The sequence below is a fragment of the Leptodactylus fuscus genome, chromosome 7 (assembly GCF_031893055.1).
Source record: "Leptodactylus fuscus isolate aLepFus1 chromosome 7, aLepFus1.hap2, whole genome shotgun sequence".
Classification (NCBI taxonomy): Eukaryota; Metazoa; Chordata; class Amphibia; order Anura; family Leptodactylidae; genus Leptodactylus; species Leptodactylus fuscus.
The window spans coordinates 97,255,527-97,278,876 of record NC_134271.1 but is presented as its reverse complement, the minus strand read 5'-3'; the positions used below and the strand labels follow the sequence as shown (position 1 = coordinate 97,278,876).

The window sequence follows — 23,350 nt, the reverse complement described above, 5'->3', positions numbered from 1 at the left end:
GTTTGGATATCAGTGTTGTATTGTGCATGTGGAGTGACCATGTGTATTGCAGTTGGAATATGAGTGAAAGACTTGCAGGTTTGTATTGGCTAAGGGGGGGGCACTGTGTTTGGAATGCTGTATCTCAGCAACGGTACGTCCGAGTGAGTTGGAGCCTCGTCTTAAACCTTCCCGGATACCTGAAGTATCTCTGTACCAAATTTGGTGAAGATCGGTCCAGTCGTTTGGTTTGCATTAGAGCACAGACAGACAGACAGACAGAAATTCATTTTTATAATATAGGGAGATATATATATATATATACTAGAGGGAGGACCCGGCTTCGCACGGGTATATTACATTTTATGTTTGTGTAGTGGCCCCATAAGAATTGTCCAGTTTTGCACTGGTGTATTTTGTATGTGCTTTGTGTGTATGTCCATAAGCGTCATGTGATTATGTGTATCTCATTTTGGATATCAGTGAAAAACCTATGATCAGTTGTTATGGATACCTGGAGTAAAGCTGTATCTAATCCTTCCCCGTGTAGTACTGTGTTTAGACTCAAGTATCTAATCCTTGTTGGTGTGGTACTGTTTGCAGATGCACATATCTAATCCTCCGGCGTGTGGTACTGTGTGCAGATGTGTGTATCTAATCCTCCCCTGTGTGGCATTGTGTGAAGAGGCACGTATCTAATCCTCCGGTAAGTGAAACTGTGTGCAGACGTGCATATCTAATCTTACGGCATGTGGTACTATGTGCAGATGCGCGTATCTAATCTTCTGGCGTTGTGGTACCGTGTGCAGACAGGTGTATCTAATCCTCTGGCGTGAGGTACTTTGTGCAGATGCGCGTATCTAATCCTCCCCAGTGTGGTACTGTGTGCTGAGACGCGTATCTAATTATCTGGCATGTGGTACTGTGTGCAGAGGCATGTATCTAATCCTCCAAAGTGTGGTACTGTGTGAAGAGGCGCGTATCTAATCCTACAGCATGTGGAACTGTGTGTAGACACGCGTATCTAATCCTACAGCATGTGGTACTGTATGCAGACGCATGTATCTAATCCTATAGCGTGTAAACTGTGTGAAGACGTGCGTATCTCATCGTCTGGCATGTGAAACTGTAAGCAGACGCGTGTATCTAATCCTACGGCATGTAGTACTGTGTGCAGACGTGCTTATCTAATCCTCTGGTGTGTGGAACTGTGTGCAGATGTGCGTATCTAATCCTCCCTTGTGTGGTATTGTGTGAAAAGGCGCGTATCTAACCCTACGGCGTGTGTAACTGTGTGTAGACGCGTGTATCTAATCCTACGGCATGTGGTACTGTGTGCAGATGCGCGTATCTAATCCTCTGGCGTGTGGTACTGAGTGCTGAGATGCGTATCTAATTCTCTGGCTTGTGGTACTGTGTGCAGAGGCATGTATCTAATCCTCCAAAGTGTGGTACTGTATTCAGGCACACGTATCTAATCCTCCCCTGTGTGGTATTGTGTGAAGAGGCGCGTATCTAATCCTACGGCGTGGGAAACTGTGTGTAGACACACATATCTAATCCTGCGGCATGTGGTACTGTGTGCAGATGTGCATATCTTATGCTCTGGTGTGTGGAACTGTGTGTAGACATGTGTATCTAATCCTATGGCATGTACAACTGTCTGCAGACGCGCGTATCTAATCCTCTGGAGTGTGGAACTGTGTGTAGAGGCGCGTATCTAATCCGACGACATGTGGTACTGTGTGCAGACGTGCAAATCTTATGCTCTGGTGCGTGGAACTGTGTGCAGATGCGTATATCCAATCCTTTGGCATGTGGAACTGTGTGCAGATGCGTATATCCAATCCTTTGGCATGTGGTACTGTGTGCAGACGCATGTATCCAATCCCCCGGGGTGTGGTACTTTGTGCAGACGCGTGTATCTAATCCTTCGGCATGTGGAACTGTGTGCAGACACACGTATCAAATCCTTCAGTGTGTGGAACTGTGTGCAGAAGCGCGTATGTAATCCTCTGGTTTGTGGGACTGTGTGCAGACGCATGTATCCAATCCCCCGGGGTGTGGTACTTTGTGCAGACGCGTGTATCTAATCCTTCGGCATGTGGAACTGTGTGCAGACGCACGTATCAAATCCTTCAGTGTGTGGAACTGTGTGCAGAAGTGCGTATTTAATCCTCTGGTTTGTGGGACTGTGTGCAGACGTGTGTATCTAATCTTCTGGAGTGTGATACTGTTTGCTGATCTGTGTATCTAATCCTCTGATGCGTGTATCTCAGTGTATATCAGTGTTGTATTGTGCATGTGGAGTAACCGTGTGTATTGCAGTTGGAATATGAGTGAAAGACTTGCAGGTTTGTATTTGCTAAGGGGGGGGCACTGTGTTTGGAATGCTGTATCTCAGCAACGGTACGTCCGAGCGAGTTGGAGTCTTGTCTTAAACCTTCCCGGATACCTGAAGTATGTCTGTACCAAATTTGGTGAAGATCGGTCCAGTCGTTTGGTTCGCATTAGAGCACAGACAGACAGACAGACAGACAGAAATTCATTTTTATAATATAGGGAGATATATATATATATATATATATATATATATATATATATATATATATATATATATATATATATATATAACAATTTTTATTAAATAGTTCTCAAATGATAAACATTAAATACAAATACAAAAAACCGGGGATAGTTGCTTCAAATATACACCGGATGGTAGTGGTAATGAATGACTTATAAGTCCAGGGTCAGTATGCTGTATGTGTTGTGTAGAAATTACATAGGTCTGCAATGCTGTTTGCAGACCGTGGGGCGCGCACACGGGTGGTAGGTATCTACACTATTGTTATGGTCCCAGGGTCTGTTGTGTAAATCTCTATAGAGTGTTTTTTTATTATGTCTCCTTGCTGATTACCATTGCTTTGTGTGAGACCTGCCTTGGTACACACTCTTTATATTACAAACAGCATTGCAGACCTACCGGTATGTAATTTCCCCACAACACATACAGCATACTGACCCTGGACTTATAAGTCATTCATTACCACTACCATCCGGTGTATATTTGAAGCAACTATCCCCTGTTTTTTGTATTTGTATTTAATGTTTATCATTTGAGAACTATTTAATAAAAATTGTTATATTTTTATATATATTGAGATGCTTCTGTCTTTTTTGACAGTTATACTTTATTCTGTAGGTCGGTATGATCACAATGCTATGAAATTTACAAACTCCGCGAACTTTTTGTCTAAAGCGCTGCAGGAAAAACCGCGATACGTTGCCACTGCGGTTTTTCCCACAGCGCATTTTTGTCTTAGGGGGCGTTCACACTACCGTTGGTGTCCGCTCAACAGTGTCCGTTGCTACTGTCCGTTCAAGATTTTAGCAACGGACACTAGCTGTGTCCGTTACAATTTCCATTCATTTCAATGGGATTTAATCTGTTGTCAGTTTGTGTCCGTTTGTGTCCTCAGGGCTCGTTCACATCTGCGCCCGGCACTCCGTACTTAGGTTTCCGTTTCCTGCCTAAAACACAGGCAGGATACCGAAACCTGCAGGAGTCTCTCTCACCCATTCATTTGAATGGGTGAGAGAGATGTCCGGCCGTGCGCGGCGGTGAGCGTTTTAGGCTCTCCGCCGCGAAACCGGGTTTTATAATCCGGACACAGAGTCGGACATGCAGTACTCTGTGTCCGGATAAAAAAATCCGGTTTCGTGGCGGAGAGCCTAAAACGCTCACCGCCGCGCACGGCCGGACCCGGTCTATGGTTTCCGTCTTCTGGCATGCAGAAGACGGAAACCATAGAACGGAGACCCCAAACGCAGGTGTGAACCCAGCGTCAAGGGTCCGTTAACAACCATGTCCGTTTTTTCAAGCGGACAGAGAAATCACACATGCAGGATTTTTTTGTCCGTTTGAAAAAACGGACAGAAAGTGTCCGTTTTTTTTTTTTAACATTGAGGTCTATGGGCAACGGACATATAACGGACAGTAACTGATGGCCATCAGTTACAGTCTGTTATTTTCTGTCCGGTTATTTTCTGCACATGCTCAGAAAGCATAAACAGGAAAAAAGAAAAAACGGACAGTATAAAAAACGGACACTAACTGATGGTAACTGATACTAATGTGTCCGTTTTTTTTAACTGATCCATTAAATGGATCAGTTAAAAAAACGGACACATTAACATCAGTTAGCATCAGTTAGTGTCCGTTATGATAGGTGTCCGTTTTTTTTTCTTTTAAACGGACATCTTCATAACGGACACCAACGGTAGTGTGAACGCCCCCCTTGGCCTCAGACTCCTGTTATACTGTGTGCGCAGTAAGGACAGGAAGATCATTTGTTTCAAACAACTACAACTACTAGCTTTACACTCTGTCTCTCTCTCTGTTTTTCCATCTTGTACAGAGGAAATTCCTCTGTTCTGCCAATAGACGTTAATAGTTAGGTAATTTGTATCCTGTATGTTTAAAGTTATAATATCTGGAACCTACATTCTACTGAAGGCTGGGTCCATAATCCTCCTCTGCTTGTGCCACTGATCATAATCCTGATTAGTTATTAGGCCTTTTCCCATGAATCTGAAATGTATAAAAGTGAATATACAAATGTACAGTATTATACAAGTTATGTATGGGAACAGGGTAAAGCCTAGTATGATATTAATATGATAAAAAAGAAGAGGGCTGAGCCTCTGCTTCTCAAAGCCGTATAGCAGCCATATAAGCTGCCCCTATAGTTTGTACACCCTTACTGCCAGGATAGTGAATTCTAATGTATTTTTAAAGTTGTAATATTCAGCTTGCATATGTGCTATAGAAAACTAATACAAGCAATTAAATTAAAGGTAAAATATGCTTTATTTACCGGACTCCAAAAATGCAAAACATACGATCATAAAACCAATCCTTCTTGTATTTTGGAGACATCAAAAATTCCTACAATAAATAAACATACAGAATCAGTACAGAATACAGTATCGCCGCACTCACCGCAAGTACTGTAAAATACAGTATAGTGTTTGGGCTGTTTCTGATAGATGTGATCAAGGCTGATTTTAGATAAAGTGTGGCCCTTAGCAAAAGGAAAAGAGGAGCAGCAAATTATGAAATAGAACAACAGAGTAACATTGAGAAATAGACAGTACAAAGAAACCATCTGCAGAGGGGGTTAGCTTATGCATACTGCAGATCGGAGGTAACTCTGATTCCATCCTTTTATTAATAGCAGCATCTATGCAGTTTAACAGAGGAATGGTCAATCCGATCAGCCATCCCGCAATGCACAATGTCACTATTAATAAAAGCTTCTATGTGCACCCCCTTTATACAACCTTGGATTCTGTCAGATAGGATATAAAAGGGTGTTGAACCTTGATGATAAAAACAATCCGGCATCCAGCGGCTTTGTATAAAAACTCTTCAAAGTTTATTAATGTCCATATTAAAAAGTGATACACATGCACATACGAATCACAACGTCACTCCATATTCACGGAAGGGAAACACAAACTGACGCGTTTCGGAATATTTTCCTTCGCTGTGTGCCTAACTGAATGCAAAGTGCTTATAAAAGACCACACCTCCCTAATCCGTATACTATACACCTGATGTATGGGCTTGATTAACCCTAAACTGAACGAACAATCTCTGCAAAAGCAAACTATAACTATAAAAACAAAACAAAAAAAAAACAAATACATAGTACCCAAACGTAAACCAAGACTTGATAATGATACCATATATGAACAAACCAGGACCAAAATACACAGACAAATCAAAACCAGACTGATGTTAAAACTTTGGAGAAACATATTGTGAACACAAAAAATAGATTCAGAGCCAGGGGTTATCCGCAATGGACCCTGACTCGGGCTTCATCAATTATTTCTAACAAAAGTAGAGTCTTTGTTGAAATAAAAAAAAAAAGGGATGCAATGACAACAGAGATAATAGGAAACAAATTTATTTTTCAACTAACTATAGTAATAATTATCAACAAGTAATTGATGTTATCAAGAAAAATCTACCCATTCTAAATCAGGACCCGGTTTTAGGGTCTCTAGTTGCACAAGGTTGTAAATACATAGCGAAACGGGGCAAAACTATTGGCAATTTTTTGTCACCTAGTCTCTTCGTGGACACAAGGGTTTCTCACACTTCTGAAACGTGGTTATCCTTAAAGGGGTTTTTCAGGTGTGGTCAAGCCCGGTGCAGTGTTTGTCAGTATGCGGACAAAAGTAGAATTTTCTCCAATACAAATAAAACTTACCGTATAAACAATTTTCTCAATTGCTCTTCTAACCATGTAGTATATATGATTACGTGTAAAGCTTGTGACAAGCACTACATAGGTTACACCACCAGACCTCTCAAAGTGAGAATTGCAGAACATCTTTATGGCATAAGTAGTAAAAATCCTACCAAATTAACGGGGGCATCCCAACATTTTTTGCATGTGCATAATGGCGACACATCCAGGTTCTCTTTCAAGGCTATCGATCATATACCCAGACCGATCAGAGGAGGAGATCGAGAATACAAATTGAAAATTAAAGAAGCCGAATGGATCTTAAAATTAGATACTAGATCTCCTAAAGGTCTAAATAAAAGGCACGATCTATCCTTTATATATTGGGTTTGTTCTTTGTGATTCTAGATATTAATAATGGCATATTTTTGTCATCCTTATGAGATGCATGTTAATGGTGCCGGCTTCATAATAGTACATATACCCTTGAATTTGAACATCCGGATATAGTGCCTCTTTTTATGTGCTAATTTCTAATGCAATATCATTATGTATGTTTGTAATGCACACTTGTTTTTTCTATACACATAGTGTGGAATTTAAGTTGAACTGATGTGGAATGCACGGTTTTCGCAGTGAGCTTATTGCGCGTGCGTGCTGAGGCATACTGTCCGGTCTTTTGGTGACATGCGCACTCCAAATTTGGTCTGCGCATGCGCGTAATTCCTTTAGAGCTAGCGGGGCCTATGTTTACCTTGGTCCGTACATGTAGTTGATCTGCAATTCCCACATGAGGTGAGTAATATGTTTATGTATCATTTTGAAAATGACATTGTTTCTACAGTATTTATTTTCATCATTAATTACTTGACGTTGGGATAACTTTGTCTGGTTTTGATTTGTCTGTGTATTTTGGTCCTGGTTTGTTCATATATGGTATCATTATCAAGTCTTGGTTTAAATTTGGGTACTATGTATTTTTTTTTTTTTTTTTTTTATAGTTATATTTTGCTTTTGCAGAGATTGTTCGTTCAGTTTAAGGTTAATCAAGCCCATACATCAGGTGTATAGTATACGGATTACGGAGTTGTGGTCTTTTATAAGCACTTTGTATTCAGTTAGGCACACAGCTACGACTAAGGAAAATATTCCGAAACGCGTCAGTTTGTGTTTCCCTTCCGTGAATATGGAGTGACGTTGTGATTCGTATGTGCATGTGTATCACTTTTTAATATGGACGTTAATAAATTTTGAAGAGTTTTTATACAAAGCTGCTGGATGCCGGATTGTTTTTATCATCAAGGTTCTGCATGCTGCTAGCCCCCCGAGCCGAGGGGTCACATCCGGGCACCGCTGCTATCTTCTTCTAGGGCTGTGAGTAAAACTCCGCTGTACAATTATAAAAGTTTTTTCTTGGTCAACATCACGAACAATTATTGAGACTTACCTTTATGCTGGACTGGTTTCTTCCAAGAAGGGGGCTGTATTTTTCCCTTTCCCTCACCCTGTCTTGTTTAGCTATAAAAGGGTGTTGGTCAGCCTCAGGCTATGTTCACACTACCGTTATTACAGTCCCTTGCTGTAATCTGTCATAGTATTACTACAGCAGACATTAACGGTGATAGAATAAGGGACACAAACAGAGCCCCCTCGTTCTTTTGTTCCCCCTTTCGTTCCCATTGACTATAATGTAAAAAACATGATGGACACTTTCTTCTTAAGTTTTTTCACATTTGTAATAGATGAAAATGACATGCATACAGAACTTTTACTTTTGTCAGAAAAGTAATAAAAATGAAGAAAGATTTCATAGTATTTTATTTATTTTTTTACTTGTGCGTGAATACAGACAGATACTACTGTATGTAGTGGCAGACCAGGACAGGTGGTCTGTCACACAGGGGATGAGATCACATGTTGTAGGTGAATGGAGGAATAACAGAAGCCAACAAGCAGATGTAGGGTATCTCAGCATTCCCAAAGATGGGTGGGATGCCTTGTTTATTTATACTCTTTTGACAGGGTGTAACAAGATGTAACCACAAATACAATTGGTTAACATATATTTTCAAATGCTTTAGATGAGTTATGCAATATTGAGTTTTTCACAGTGTATCTAATAACAATGATTACTTAGCAATTGTTAGCACACAAATGGTTTATCTTATCTTAACATAAGGCTACTGAGCCAGCGTAGATCCACGAGTCAGCTAGTTCAACAAACAGCTACACGCCATTTTATGCATAACAGAAATTAGAAACATATAGTCTTTAATCCAGGGTCTTATAAAGAGTCTCATAAAGTAGGGCAAAACTGGGGGCTCCTTCATCATTTCCCTCCTCTTGTTTCAATTTCTGAGGGCACAAACGGATCTTCTTCTCGTGGTGGGAGTTCTCGCATCTTTGGCGTTGTTTGTATTTCCCATCTAACTAGCTTTTTTTCCTTCCTATCCAGAAATGACCCCTTAGACAGACCATGTATCACAGAGTATATGGATAGGCCGCATAGACTGTGGGATACTTGTATCCATTACTGACTGCCTACTTTAGTGATCATTTCATCTAAGCATTCACACACTTTATTGCATCACACATTGTAAACACACAATCTCTATCTATCTGTCCATCTATCTAAATGATGACAACGCCAAAATTGCACCAGACTTGGCAGGGTGTCTCAGTACTGTTATCCCTCCAAAGTGATACATTTTTGGGATCCTCTTCCAGAGATGAGGTCCTCCACACCTCTCAAACATCTGGAGGGTCATCAGAAGAGAGAGTAGTCGAGCGAAGCTATCAGACGGTCATCTCTGGACATAATTTTCTTTTACTGACTAAAAAGAGAGATACAAAGCATTAATAACTTCCTCATTAAGAGCATGGATAGAACTTGTAGTCTCATTAATAATTCCATCCATGATGCTAGCATACTTATTCACTTTATTTGCTAATTCTATTCTCCAACCTGCCCAGGCTGGGAACCACATCCAAGCTTTATCTGTCTTTGTAAACAGTTCTCACTTTAATCTAATTCTATCACTATATGTTTCAACTGAACTAGTGAATGAGATGTTTGTGCGTGTTCTGATTGCAGGTACAACTCTCCTTATAGAGCTAATTCCCCAAGTTCCCATAAGGAGCCATGAATAAGCCTTGTTACCTCAAATGTAATAAAGTCCTTGCTTCAGAACCTTAGGGATCATCCTACTGTAGCGTCCTACCCACTGTTGGAACCAAATCACATTATCATAAAACTTGGTTTCGCAGCTCCACTGGTCATCCTCTTTTTGTCCTGGGCAGGCACACTCAGGGGTACAAGCAGCTTTCATAACTGGGCAGAAACACAAACTGTTACAAACACCATTTGCTACTTCACAAGGACTGCCACTGAATTCCATATTAAATGTTAGAGTCACATTCCTACAGTCTGTCTCCCCCACGTGTACCGGTGGCAAGTTGATTAGACGACCTTGAATCTTAGCTACATGATTCACACACATTGGCCCCAAACACATAGTTGATGGATAAGCTAGACCAGCAATCTCTAAGTAAATTCTCTGATCTGAGATGGCATTATGAGCAGTATAGTCCACATCTATTTGGACATCATGGCTGTAGTCCATAAGATTTAGATCGTTCATCGATATTGGGTCAGTTGCTTGGCAGTTTGCTGGTGAAGGATCCAAATGAAATTGGTCTGCTTTCCTTCACCCACCTGTGCTTGGAGACATAAAACATAAAAGAACAGGGAAACCAACACATGCATTTTTGGTGGATAACTTAATCCAGGTTGCTATCAACACTCGGCAGATCAGTGTCAGTGGAGTTATTTCCTTGTTCAGGACTGTTTGTCTTCAGCACCTTCTTACAGTGGCTGGCATGGACCCAAACTGACCTCCCGTCCAATTTATTGGCTGTTGGTGTGATCATTTGTACCTGGTATGGACCGTCAAACCTCAGCTCAAGAGCCCCTTTCCTCGTGTGCCTCTTCAGAATCACCCAGTCTCCTGGAACCTAAGGGTGTGTGCCTTCAAGAAAGTTAGGATCTGGTATGGAAGAGGAAACACGTGAATGCACTTTTGACAGGTGTTCATGTAACTCCACCAAGTATGAGGTTAAGGTAAAGTATTCTAATTGTAGCTGTTGGGAAAATATAATCCTGTCCTTGGTGCTGAACCAAATAGAATTTCAAAAGGGCTAAGCTTTTCTCGTCCAGCAGGGGTGGTACAGGTTGATGGCTACAAGGACATACTCATATGTGCCAACCTTGGGTAGCTGTATGTAATCCACCTGCACTCTTTGAAACGGGTACAAGGGTTTAGGAGTATGTTTCTTAGAGGTTTTTATAACCCTCCCAGGGTTATGTCTGGCACATGTAAGACAACCCTGAACATATTTATCATTGGCAAACCAATGTCCTAATCCCAGTGCACTCATAGCTCCTTCCAACAAATGAGTTGTGCCATGTGTGAAACCAGCCATCATAGGATATAAGCTCCGAGGCAGACAGGTTCTGCCATTTACCTGCCAGAGTCCTCCTGCTTCTACGGCCCCCTCACCTCCATCCATACCTTTTTGTCTTGAGGCGTTACCTGAGCCTGCAGTTCCTGCAAGAGAGAAAAATCTGGCGCAGTAGGCAAAGTCAATGACATGAGTGGCAGATTTGCTGCCTGTTTAGCTGCCTGGTCTGCTTGAGCATTTCCTACAGCTTGTGGGTTATCTTTCTTCTCATGGGCTGGCACTTTAATTATGGCTACCTCCTTGTATATCTCAAGAGCCTGTAAAAGACTCTTGACTGAGTCTGAATTTTTAATTGGTTTACCCGATGAAGTCAAAAACCCTTGCTTTCCAGATAACACCAAAGTCATGTGCTACCCCAAAGGCATACCTGGAATCTGTGTAACAGTTAATTCTCAGTCCTTTACCCAAAGTACAAGCATCAATGAGGGCATTCAACTCCGCTTCCTGGGCTGATGCACAGGATGGGATTGGTTTCTGTACAACTACCTTACCATCTTGGATTACTGCATACCCGGTGACAAAACATCCTTGGTCATCGTTCCACCATCTGGAGCCATCTACAAAATAGTCAGCATCAGGATTAGTTAATGAAGTTTCAAAGACATTTGATGATAACCCTCTTGTCTCTGCCATCATCAGTTCACAACAATCATGATCTTCACGAGGGGCGGAGTCTGACCGTGAGCACTGATGGCTGTGTTCTCCTAGAGCTCCACAGTAAATAGCCTGTTTTCACCGCTTCTCACCCACATTGTGCTGTCAAAATGGTAAAATACGGCAAAGACAAGAGCCAGGAACAATCGAGTGGCACCAGACGGCTTAAACAGCAGGGAGATATGCAGTCTTATCTCAAGAAGAAGACCACGCTATCCCCGGGGAGATCTCCCAAGATGGCGTCGACTATCCCCCATGCGGGAGAAGCTGATAAGGACTCAGAGGGGGAGGCTGTGATGGCTCCAGACATGATGGATGAAGGTACAGTAGCAGTGTCTGGGGCCTTCTTCCACCAGACTCTGGCTGCAGCACTTAACCCTGTTATGGAGCAATTAGCAGACATTAGCCCCTTCCCGCCGATGGCATTTTTTTGATTTTTGTTTTTCGTTTTTGACTCCCCTCCTTCTAAACCCCATAACTTTTTTATTTCTCCGCTCCCAGAGCCATATGAGGTCTTAATTTTTGCGGGACAAATTTTTCTTCATGATGCTACCATTAATTATTCTATATAATGTACTGGGAAGCAGGAAAAAAATTCAGAATGGGGTGGATTTGAGGAAAAAATGCATTTCTGCGACTTTCTTACGGGCTTTGGTTTTACGGCGTTCACTGTGCAGCCAAAATGACATGTCCCCTATATTCTGTGTTTCGGTACGGTTCCAGGGATACCAAATTTATATGGTTTTATTTACATTTTCACCCCTAAAAATTTTTCCAAAACTGTGTTGAAATTTTTTTTTCTAAAAGTCGCCATATTCCGACGGCCGTAACTTTTTTATACGTAAGTGTACGGGGATGCATAGGGCGTCTTTTTTTGCGGGGCTGGGTGTACTTTTTAGTTCTACCATTTTCGGGAAATGTTATTGCTTTGATCACTTTTTATTCAAATTTTTATCAGAATCAAAACAGTAAAAAAACGGCGGTTTGGCACTTTCGACTATTTTTCCCGCTACGGCGTTTACCGAACAGGAAAAATATTTTTATAGATTTGTAGAGCGGGCGATTTTGGACGCGGGGATACCTAACATGTGTATGTTTCACAGTTTTTAACTACTTTTATATGTGTTCTAGGGAAAGGGGGGTGATTTGAACTTTTAATTCTTTTTATATTTTTTTTATATTTTTTTAACTTTTTTTTTATTTTTTTTTTGCATTTATTAGACCCCCTAGGGGTGTTGAACCCCAGGGGGTCTGATCACTAATGCAATGCATTACAATGCTAATGCAATGCAATGCAATGCATTGTAAAAAAGCATCCTTTTTGCAGGCTGCATAGACCAGCCTGCAAAAGAGAGGATTTGCAGACAAGCCTGGGAGACTGTACAAGGCTCCCGGCTGTCATGCCAACGGGACGTCAGCCCTGGAGCATGCTCCAGGAGTCGGCGATCCCGGCCAAAATGGCGGCGCCCATGCGCTGCCGGGAAAATGGCGCCTCCGGCGCCTTTGACCGCGGCGCCGGAGGGGTTAATGCCTCGATCGGTCCAGGGACCGATCGGAGGCATTAGAGCCGGTTGTCTACTGCTTAAAGCAGTAGACACCCGGCGGCTATGGCGGCCGCCCGGCTCCCGGGCGGTCGCCATAGTTACAGACCCGACATGTGCCGTACTATTACGGCGCATGTCGGGAAGGGGTTAGGGGAGTAATGGAATCCCTGGGTCTAAGGGTTAATGGCCTGGAGTCGGCCTGTAATACGATTTCTCTCACACATCAGCAGCAGCAGCGCAGCTTAAAGCACACAAGGAGTATATAGACAGATCTTTATTACTGATTGAGGATCAAGAGAATAGAGGGAGACGACGCAATATTCGTCTGAAAGGAGTACCATGAGTCATGGGCTACTGAGGAGTTAGCTAAAATGGCGACACAATTATTTGCCGATCTGCTGGGCCAAGAGAGAGCTGATAAAATAGTGATTGAACGCATACATAGATTGTAAGCCCTCGCGGGCAGGGCCCTCTACCCCACTGTGCCAGCCGATCACTGTTAGTATGATATGTACCTGTATATTTTGTGTATTGTATGTAACCCCCAAATGTAAAGCACCATGGAATTAATGGTGCTATATAAATTAAATAAATAAATAATAATAATAATACATCGGGCTTTGAGACCAAAACCACAAAATGGCGATCCGCCCAGAGATATCATTTGCGTGCTCCTGTCATATGTTGACACCGCGGATATTTTATCAGCAGCCAGACAGAAACAGAAGATTCTTGTGGGTGAGGATGAAATCTCACTGTATCAGGACATAGCGCCATCCATTTTGGCTAAACGCCGTGCTATGAGACCCTTGTTGGAAGTCCTGAGAGCGAAGGGGATACAATATGCGTGGCTATACCCCTTTGGCCTCTCCATGAATATCAATGGCAAACGTTATGCAATTGCTACACCTGGAGACCTTTCTACTGTTTGGAGAACGTTAAATATGGAACCCTTAGAGACACCTTCCTGGATGCCGACCCCGGATATACCAGAATTTCCAGAACTCCCTGAGCCTTTTGGGCCTCTACCTTCTATTAGTCACAAGTCGCCCAAGTCCAAGAGACTTTTTTCAAGATACCGCTCCATTTTTTCGCAATAATTTAACCACGGACTGTGGCCTTATAAGATGGAATATTGCTTGATTTCACTTTAAGAGACTGTTCGATTAGTTCCTGGCTTGTTTCCTATTTCCTATTTTCTAGTTACCTTGATATTGGTTGCGGACTTTGAGACATTTGGCAAAAGTTGCAGTTATGTTCCCTTCGCTCAAGGTTGACGCTGGTACTTCACAGTATAGAGTTTTACGTTGCATTGTTGAAATTGATGGCACTCTTCAATTTGCTTTCTACTTCTTTTTCTAGTTCGTATTATAGCAGTTCTCTAGCGGTCATAGCTTTTTAGAGAGGCGGTGACAGGCTTATCTCCGATCAGACAGTTTACTTACCGTTCCCGTTTTTTCCACAGTTACTTGTTATACTCACTGTTTTACCTAACGTTTGTTTTCATTAGATTGTTCCTAAAGGGTTAACTAAGTGCTTTATAAAACCTTCAGGTATTGATTTTGGGTCCAAGTAACCTATTACTTAATTTTCTCCTCTCCTCTCTTTCCCCCTCCCCCCCTCCTTTTTTCACTCCATTCCTATCTCTCTACGTCTATCCTCCCTCTCCCACCCCCCCACCCCTATACATACATATCCTTTTTCTTTCTCCTGACTGATTACTGTGTTATACAACCATGACATCGATCAGAGTGACTTTGCTTAATGTAAATGGGATGCTGACACCGCAGAAGCGCCATTCAGTTTTGCAGCTAGTGAGCAAGTTGAAGTCAAATATATTATTGCTGCAGGAAACCCATTGGAAACAAACTAAAGTTCCTTCGCTACCTAAATGCTCCTTTCCTATGTGGTTTCATAGCTCACATGCCACCTCTGCTTCGAAAGGAGTTGCTATAGCAATCCACAATGAGATTGCTTTTCGATTAACTCAACAGTTAACAGATTCAGAGGGTAGATATATTTTTGTGCGAGGGCATATAGCATCTCGCCAAGTCACTCTAGCGAATATATACGCCCCTAATCACTCTCAGGTGAAATGGCTGGTTGAGACTTTAGCTACTTTGGAGAAATTTGCAGTAGGAGATGTCATATTGGGGGGAGACCTTAATGTCACTCTTAATTCACTATTGGATTCGACCACGCATCGCTCGTTTTTTTCCTAAAGAGCTTTGAGAAGAATTCATGTAGCTCTTCAGAGGTTAAACCTCATTGATTTGTGGAGATAAGCCCACCCGACGGGTACAGACTATACTCATTTTGCCCCGAAAAATAACTCCTACCATCGCATAGATTGTGTTCTCTTCCTCAGATTTGGCCTCTGGCGTTTCTAAAGCAGAAATTGGGTGTAGTTCTATAGCAGATCATGCCCCAGTGACAGTTTCCATAGTTTTCCCGGAATTAACACCACTACAATGGGCATGGCGTCTTACTGATCACTTGTTAGAAAATAAGACTTTTACTGCTGACTTAAATGTTCAACTTAAAGAATTTTTTAAACTTAAAACTAGCCCTGAGGTGTCTATGGGTATAACATGGGAATCCCACAAAGCTTTTGTCAGGGGTATTTTTATCTCTAGGGCCACAGCAGAAAAGAAGAGAATCAGGAAGGAGGCAGATAGCATCTTATCTCAAATCTCAGTGATAGGGAGAATCCACAAACAAAGGAGACTCAGAGATTTAATGGACTCACTTACTTCTCTCAGGGAACAACTAAATAGGCTTTTTCACCGACAAGCCACTAAAAGTCAGTTATTTTTCAAACACAAAATTTACGCTCACGGCAACAAGGGCAGCAAGTTCATGAGTCACCTTATCAAAAAGGCGAAAGAAAAGTCATTTGTGACTAAGATTACTACCCCGACAGGGTCTCATTTACACACTTCAGAGGAGATAGCGGAGGAGTTTAGATTGTTTTATGAGAAACTGTACAATTTACGATCAGGGGAGAGTGCTGATATGTTAATGGTCCGCAAAAAAGAAATTGAGGAATTTTTGAATAGTCTATCTTTGCCTAGCTTAGATAATGCGACAGCGACATCCCTACTTGATCCGGTATCTCACGAAGAGATTAGATTAGCTCTAGCATCCTTTCCCAAAGGCAAAATTCCGGGGCCAGATGGTCTACTGGTATCATATTATACATGTTTTAGAGACACTCTGGTCCCGTGCTTTGCAACTTTGTGCAATGATCTGTTAACAGGGGGCTCCATGGCGAGACAGACTCAGGAGGCGCAAATTACCCTCATACCAAAGGAGGGAAGTGACACGGCGATGTGTGGAAATTACCGACCCATTTCGCTTTTAAATGTCGATTTGAAATTATGGGCCAAAGTTCTGGCATTACGCTTACGCCCTCTAGTACCGGATCTTGTGGATTCGGAACAAGCAGGATTTGTGAAAGGGCGTGAAGGTAGAAATAACTCTAGAAGATTACTTCATGCCATCCAATTAGCCCACAAAAAGAAGGTACCATTACTTTTCCTTGGAATCGACGCTGAAAAAGCGTTTGATCGCGTAGACTGGCAATTTATGTCTCTCACACTGCGTAAATATGGCATACCTCCTGCGTTTGTCTCGGCAATCATGACACTATATTCACAACCCCACGCCCGGATTAGGGTAAATGGACTACTATCTCAATATTTCGAGATCGCGAATGGGACGAGACAGGGTTGCCCCCTTTCTCCGACCCTATTTGTATTGACGCTAGAAGCACTCTTATGTGCTGTGAGACAGTCGAAAGACATTGAGGGCTTATCTGTGGGTAGGGATACCTTGCAATCAGTGGCGTTCGCGGACGACGTCTTATTTCTGATAACAAACCCCCTTGATGGTCTTCTGGCCTTAACGAACCTTTTGCGAAAGTTTAGTGATATGTCAAGCTACAAGATAAATTTTGCGAAATCTGAGATCCTTAATGTATCACTCCCACCAGACTTGCTGACCCGAGTTAAAGAAAACTCACCATATTCTTGGGCAAAAGACACGCTCAAATACCTTGGTGTCCGTTTGACAGCCAATATCGAAGCTCTCTATGAGAAAAATTATCTCCCCTTTTTGAAGGAGATTACGGAGTTACTCCGCTCCTATGATTTACCTTATATATCGTGGATAGGACGTAGGAATGTCCTTCAGACATATGTGTTACCTAAACTAGCATACACTTTTAGGATGCTACCTATTCCCCTTCCAGCTAAGTACCTCCGTATGCTACAGGCAGCTTTCTACTCTTATGTCTGGAAGTATAAGAGACCGAGACTGTCCAGACGATTGTTAATTCAAAAGAAAGTGGACGGAGGCATACAACTCCCTGATATACAGTCCTATGAAAAAGTTTGGGCACCCCTATTAATCTTAATCATTTTTAGTTCTAAATATTTTGGTGTTTGCAGCAGCCATTTCAGTTTGATATATCTAATAACTGATGGACACAGTAATATTTCAGGATTGAAATGAGGTTTATTGTACTAACAGAAAATGCGCAATATGCATTAAACCAAAATTTGACCGGTGCAAAAATATGGGCACCTCAACAGAAAAGTGACATTAATATTTAGTACATCCTCCTTTTGCAAAGATAACAGCCTCTAGTCGCTTCCTGTAGCTTTTAATCAGTTCCTGGATCCTGGATGAAGGTATTTTGGACCATTTCTTTCTACGAAACAATTCAAGTTCTGTTAAGTTTGATGGTCGCCGAACATGGACAGCCCGCTCTCAAATGATCTGAAAACAAAGATTGTTCAACATAGTTGTTCAGGGGAAGGATACAAAACGTTGTCTCAGAGATTTAACCTGTCAGTTTCCACTGTGAGGAACATAGTAAGGAAATGGAAGACCACAGGGACAGTTCTTGTTAAGCCCAGAAGTGGCAGGCCAAGAAAAATATCAGAAAGGCAGAGAAGAAGAATGGTGAGAACAGTCAAGGACAATCCACAGACCACCTCCAAAGAGCTGCAGCATCATCTTGCTGCAGATGGTGTCACTGTGCATCGGTCAACTATACAGCGCACTTTGCACAAGGAGAAGCTGTATGGGAGAGTGATGAGAAAGAAGCCGTTTCTGCACGTACGCCACAAATAGAGTTGCCTGAGGTATGAAAAAGCACATTTGGACAAGGCAGCTTCATTTTGGAAACAAAAATTGAGTTGTTTGGTTATAAAAAAGGCGTTATGCATGGCGTCCAAAAAGAAACAGCATTCCAAGAAAAACACATGTTACCCACTGTAAAATTTGGTGGAGGTTCCATCATGCTTTGGGGCTGTGTGGCCAATGCCGGCACCGGGAATCTTGTTAAAGTTGAGTCGCATGGATTCCACTCAGTATCAGCAGATTCTTGAGAATAATGTTCAAGAATCAGTGACGAAGTTGAAGTTACGCCGGGGATGGATATTTCAGCAAGACAATGATCCAAAACACCGCTCCAAATCCTCAGGCATTCATGCAGAGGAACAATTACAATGTTCTGGAATGGCCATCCCAGTCCCCAGACCTGAATATCATTGAACATCTGTGGGATGATTTGAAGCGGGCTGTCCATGCTCGGCGACCATCTAACTTAACTGAACTTGAATTGTTTGTCCAAAATACCTTTATCCAGGAACTGATTAAAAGCTACAGGAAGCGACTAGAGGCTGTTATCTTTGCAAAAGGAGGATGTACTAAATATTAATGTCACTTTTCTGTTGAGGTGCCCATACTTTTGCACCGGTCAAATTTTTGTTTAATGCATATTGCGCATTTTCTGTTAGTACAATAAACCTCATTTCAATCCTGAAATATTACTGTGTCCATCAGTTATTAGATATATCAAACTGAAATGGCTGTTGCAAATACCAAAATATTTAGAACTAAAAATGATTAAGATTAATAGGGGTGCCCAAACTTTTTCATAGGACTGTAGATACTTTGTACAAGGCGAATCATTTAAATGCTTGGATTTCATTAGCTTCTCCCGCTAAAGATTGTATGTTACGCAAATTGGTAGTAGCCACTCACGGGAGGGAGGTGATACGACAGATTTGGCTGCCCACTCGCGAGATGTTTCGCAAGATTCCTTTTGACCCCCTTTTACTGGGACCCTGTATGATCTGGCTTGACATGTCTACTAGACTTCATTTAAGAACGACAAAAGCTTTTACCAGCAGAACTCACCCCGTATTTGATATCCAGAGATACCTCTGTTTATGAAGATTTCTGGTCTAGATTAGAAGGTCAACGACTAGGAGATCTCTTCTCTTTAACGTCCCCGATTACTCCACAAGAGCTACAGGATATGATCCCGAATTACCCGTTGTCTTTCTTACATTGTGCACACTTTAGTAAAGTGCTCCAAAATATCCCTGATAGGTCCAACTTGTTTAGAGAATCTCTCCCAATTGAAAAGGCTCTTTTTGCCAATAGACGCCTATTGTGCTCTCTTAAAGTTTGTAAGCAGTATGTAGAGGCAATGGCAGTTTCTATGTGTCCAAAATACCTGCAATCATGGGAGGAAGACCTTAACATTAGCCTCTCAGAAGAGGAAAGAGAATTTGTTCTAAAGCATTCCCATGGTTTCACAGCATGTACAAGGTTGCAGGAGATGCACTACAAACTGCTCAGCAGGTGGTATAAGTCGCCATATTGGCTTTTTGAACATGGCCTAGCTACCTCAAATCTTTGTTGGAGGTGTGGGATTGAAGCTGGCACAATATCACATATCTGGTGGTCTTGCTCCAAGATTGAAAGTTATTGGACACAAATATCAAACGTGATCTCAGAGGTTACGTCTAAGACATTACAACTGACACCAGCATTAGTTTGCCTATCTGTACCGTCAACTACTTTCACCCCCTCTAAATCTAACCTAGAGACCCACATGATAGAAATCGCCAAGTGTCTCATTCCTTTGTACTGGTTACAGACCTCAGCGCCACCAATGTCACAATTTCTGTCGACCATGGATCTGGTAGCGCGATTCGAAGAATTGTCGAGTTGGGCTAACTTCTCGCATCATAAATTTCTGAAAGTATGGTCCCCGTGGCTGCAATATAAGAAAACCTCTTTGTTGAATCTTAGACCTGCTAAAGACATATTTAGTAGGTGTAGATTTGAGTCTTGAACTGCACTGTTGGATACTGTGGATGGAAATACTGTTTTATTTGCTCATTTTGATCCCTCCTCCCCCCCCCCCCTAATATTTTCTGTCTTCTACCCGGAGATTATGTGACTTAACTTTTAATTCCCTGTATTTTGTTTTAGGTTACAATAAGTGGATTGTATAAAAGAACAATTCATCAGGATACTCGATTTGATATGTTTATTTTTGTTGTTCTGTATAATTGCTGTATTCTTTTTCTTGGACTCAGAATGTAGTATTGTTTTATGCTTTTTGACTACAAGTTTAGACTGTGGATTTTTGTTCTCAATTACTTTTCTGATATTGTTTTCTAGTTGTACTTGTAAAAAATTTGTAAAAATTTAATAAAATAGGACTTAAAACAAAAACAAAAAAAAAACAATCATGATCTTCACCACTTTGATCAGTGTAACTGGCTTCATCTGACTCCCCCTCCTTTTCTAAATCCACTGGCAATAGGGCAGCTGGATTTAGAACAGTACAACGCTTTAGAGTGCTGCTAAGGACACAAGGGTGCACAAGGGGGGTGTCAAAGAGCGGGTGAACATTGATTGAACTTACAGGATTGCCTTCACTTCATTGGGAGGCCTGGCCAGTACCCTGACCTTTTTGGTGACACTTGGCTGAATAGTGTCCCTTCAACCCACAAGTCCAACATTCTACCTTACTTTTATCATGTGGGGCCTGTCTCTTTCTGTTTTTCTGAAATCTATCCCTCGGTCTGAAGGGTTTATTAACCATTACAGTCTTTTCTTAGTCTGTAGTTCTGAGCCCAGCTCCCTTAGCTATGGCCACTAGATCAGGGAACTGGCAGGTCCGCCACCGGGGCGGGCCTTCTTGACAGCATCCTGTATGGGCACTTTTAATCCATACATGAATGTGTGTTTTTAAGTCTCACGTCCTACTGTCATTTGATTCACACTCACTGTCAAGCCAGAGCTATCCTAAAGCTGTGGCATAGTCGGCTACTGTCTGCTTAGAGACTTGGGCCTGTGTTATAAAATTGTCAGTTTGATAGTCCCGTCGTGAAATGGGTTGTGAGGATGTACAGGCTTATTTCCTGGCGACTTAATTTCATTTTATCAGCATCTTTAGCTTTATGTCCAGTCATTGTCATTGCCCGGGCTACGTCATACCACATTGTGGCCTGGTCAAGTTTGTCATGGTCTTCTAACCAACCCTTACAGTTAGTGAGGAATGTCTGCCATGTCTGTACATCCTATGTCTCATTTACTCCTGCCCCCAATATCTATCATTTGCCTGCAAGTTTTAGTTGCTTCTGTTCCTTTTGCACATTGCACAATATCTATCGCAGAGGCCCATTTTTCTGCTTAGGACGTTTACTCTGTGTAGCCCCCATCCCGTGGGCGGCTCCAGGTAATTCACTACTCAAATGCTGGCCAGCTTATTGAATTACCACAGTGTTGTGGACACACTTCCGAGACAACACTAATCTCTACCAGTGGTGCTGTGGACACACCTCCGAGGCAGCACTAATCCACTGGAGGCAAAGCTACTATATAGCCTTGCTTACACACAGAGTAACTCACACGTCCCCACCGGCGTTCCCCACTGGGAACCCCTTGAACCCCTCTACGTTCCTTCTATGGCACAGAAAGCAACTAAAGGTAGCAGTAAGAACAAAAAATCATGGTAAGAAACCACTCTAAACCTATGTCATAAATTTCATACGTATGGGACAGGCAGGACAGGACAAACAGAGTGACAAACAGAGTGACGAACTGAGTGACAAACTTCTCAACATCCACAGGATGAAACTGCTGTTACCTGTCCACCAGGGAGTCATAGGCCTCTGGGCATCAGGACGGACAAGCCAGTCAGCAAAATACCCAGACTTTTTGCGTAACTCCAAGGTGTCGAGATCAGCCTTAATCCTGTGTCATACGTTCACATACACTGTCCACTTATACGTTAGTCATACATGTATAGACTCATGAGACAACATATATTATTATTCCCTGACCTCTGGCACCTTTCCAGGTACCAACAAGGAATTGCAGGGGCCCTATACAATCTTGCTGGACAGCTTTATACACTGCCACTTCTCACAGCCTCCTCCAGGATAGGTCCGTCAACCTCTCCCCACTATTGAGTCCTAGGCCTCCAAGACAAGCCCCCGGACAAGCCAGGCTGCTTTCTCAGACTTTCTGCATAACTCAGTGGTAGAAGAACAGACCCTACCTGGGCTCAGCTTATCTCAGCCACTCACACAGTCGAGCATTTACATGCCTAAAAACACTGTAAGCACATATAAAGCAGCAAAAGAGGAAAGAGAAAGATCATTCACCTAGAACACTATAGAATCACCACTTCCCACCCCCACCACAGATACCTACCACTAGAGATCAGGAGACAGGCAGTAACACAATGGGTTACTTACCGCGGTCTTCCTGGGTCCTGGTCTCTGTATCGATGTCCATGGCTGGAGTGCTGTTGTGGAGCCCGTGGCATTCTCCACCAGGTAATGTAGTGGCAGACCAGGACAGGTGGTCTGTCACACAGGGGATGAGATCACATGTTGTAGGTGAATGGGGGAATAACAGAAGCCAACAAGCAGATGTAGGGTATCTCAGCATTCCCAAAGATGGGTGGGATGCCTTGTTTATTTATACTCTTTTGACAGGGTGTAACAAGATGTAACCACAAATACAATTGGTTAACATATATTTTCAAATGCTTTAGATGAGTTATGCAATATTGTGTTTCTCACAGTGTGTCTAATAGCAATGATTACTTAGCAATTGTTAGCACACAAATGGTTTATCTTATCTTAACATAAGGCTACTGAGCCAGCATAGATCCATGAGTCAGCTAGTTCAACAAACAGCTACACGCCATTTTATGTATAACAGAAATTAGAAACATATAGTCTTTAATCCAGGGTCTTATAAAGAGTCTCATAAAGTAGGGCAAAACTGGGGGCTCCTTCATCACTGTACCATCTATGAAACTGTATCACTGAAATTTTCCCATTGTGGGACTATTAAAGGATTATCTTATCTTATCTTATACCAAACAGAGGGGTTTAATCTGCATCTGTCTTTTAATGTCCATTTCTTTCATCCTGTGATGGATGACAGCGTGGGATATTAAAAAACGGTAGTGTCCCCACCATACAGCTAACAAGCTTAAGGCCTGGTTCACATCTGTGTAGGGTAATCCATTCGATAGTCCGCATGGAGACCCCCCCGAAC

At 42.2% G+C, this 23,350-nt stretch overlaps 1 protein-coding gene across 3 annotated transcripts in view; it reads right to left on the bottom strand.

The window, feature by feature from the left end:
* The window catches only part of LOC142213953 (cholesterol 24-hydroxylase-like), a 137,011-nt gene that overhangs the window by 104,464 nt on the left and 9,197 nt on the right, over positions 1-23,350 (bottom strand). For 2 of the 3 annotated variants that reach the window (XM_075282586.1, XM_075282587.1), the window contains 2 exons: positions 4,860-4,930; positions 4,487-4,573 (listed from right to left, as the gene is read on the bottom strand). The exons of the other annotated variant lie outside the window; for it this stretch is intronic. In XM_075282586.1, coding sequence (XP_075138687.1) covers positions 4,487-4,573; positions 4,860-4,930 — 158 coding nt within the window. The remainder of the gene's footprint in view (positions 1-4,486; positions 4,574-4,859; positions 4,931-23,350) is intronic. 3 annotated transcript variants of the gene reach the window in all.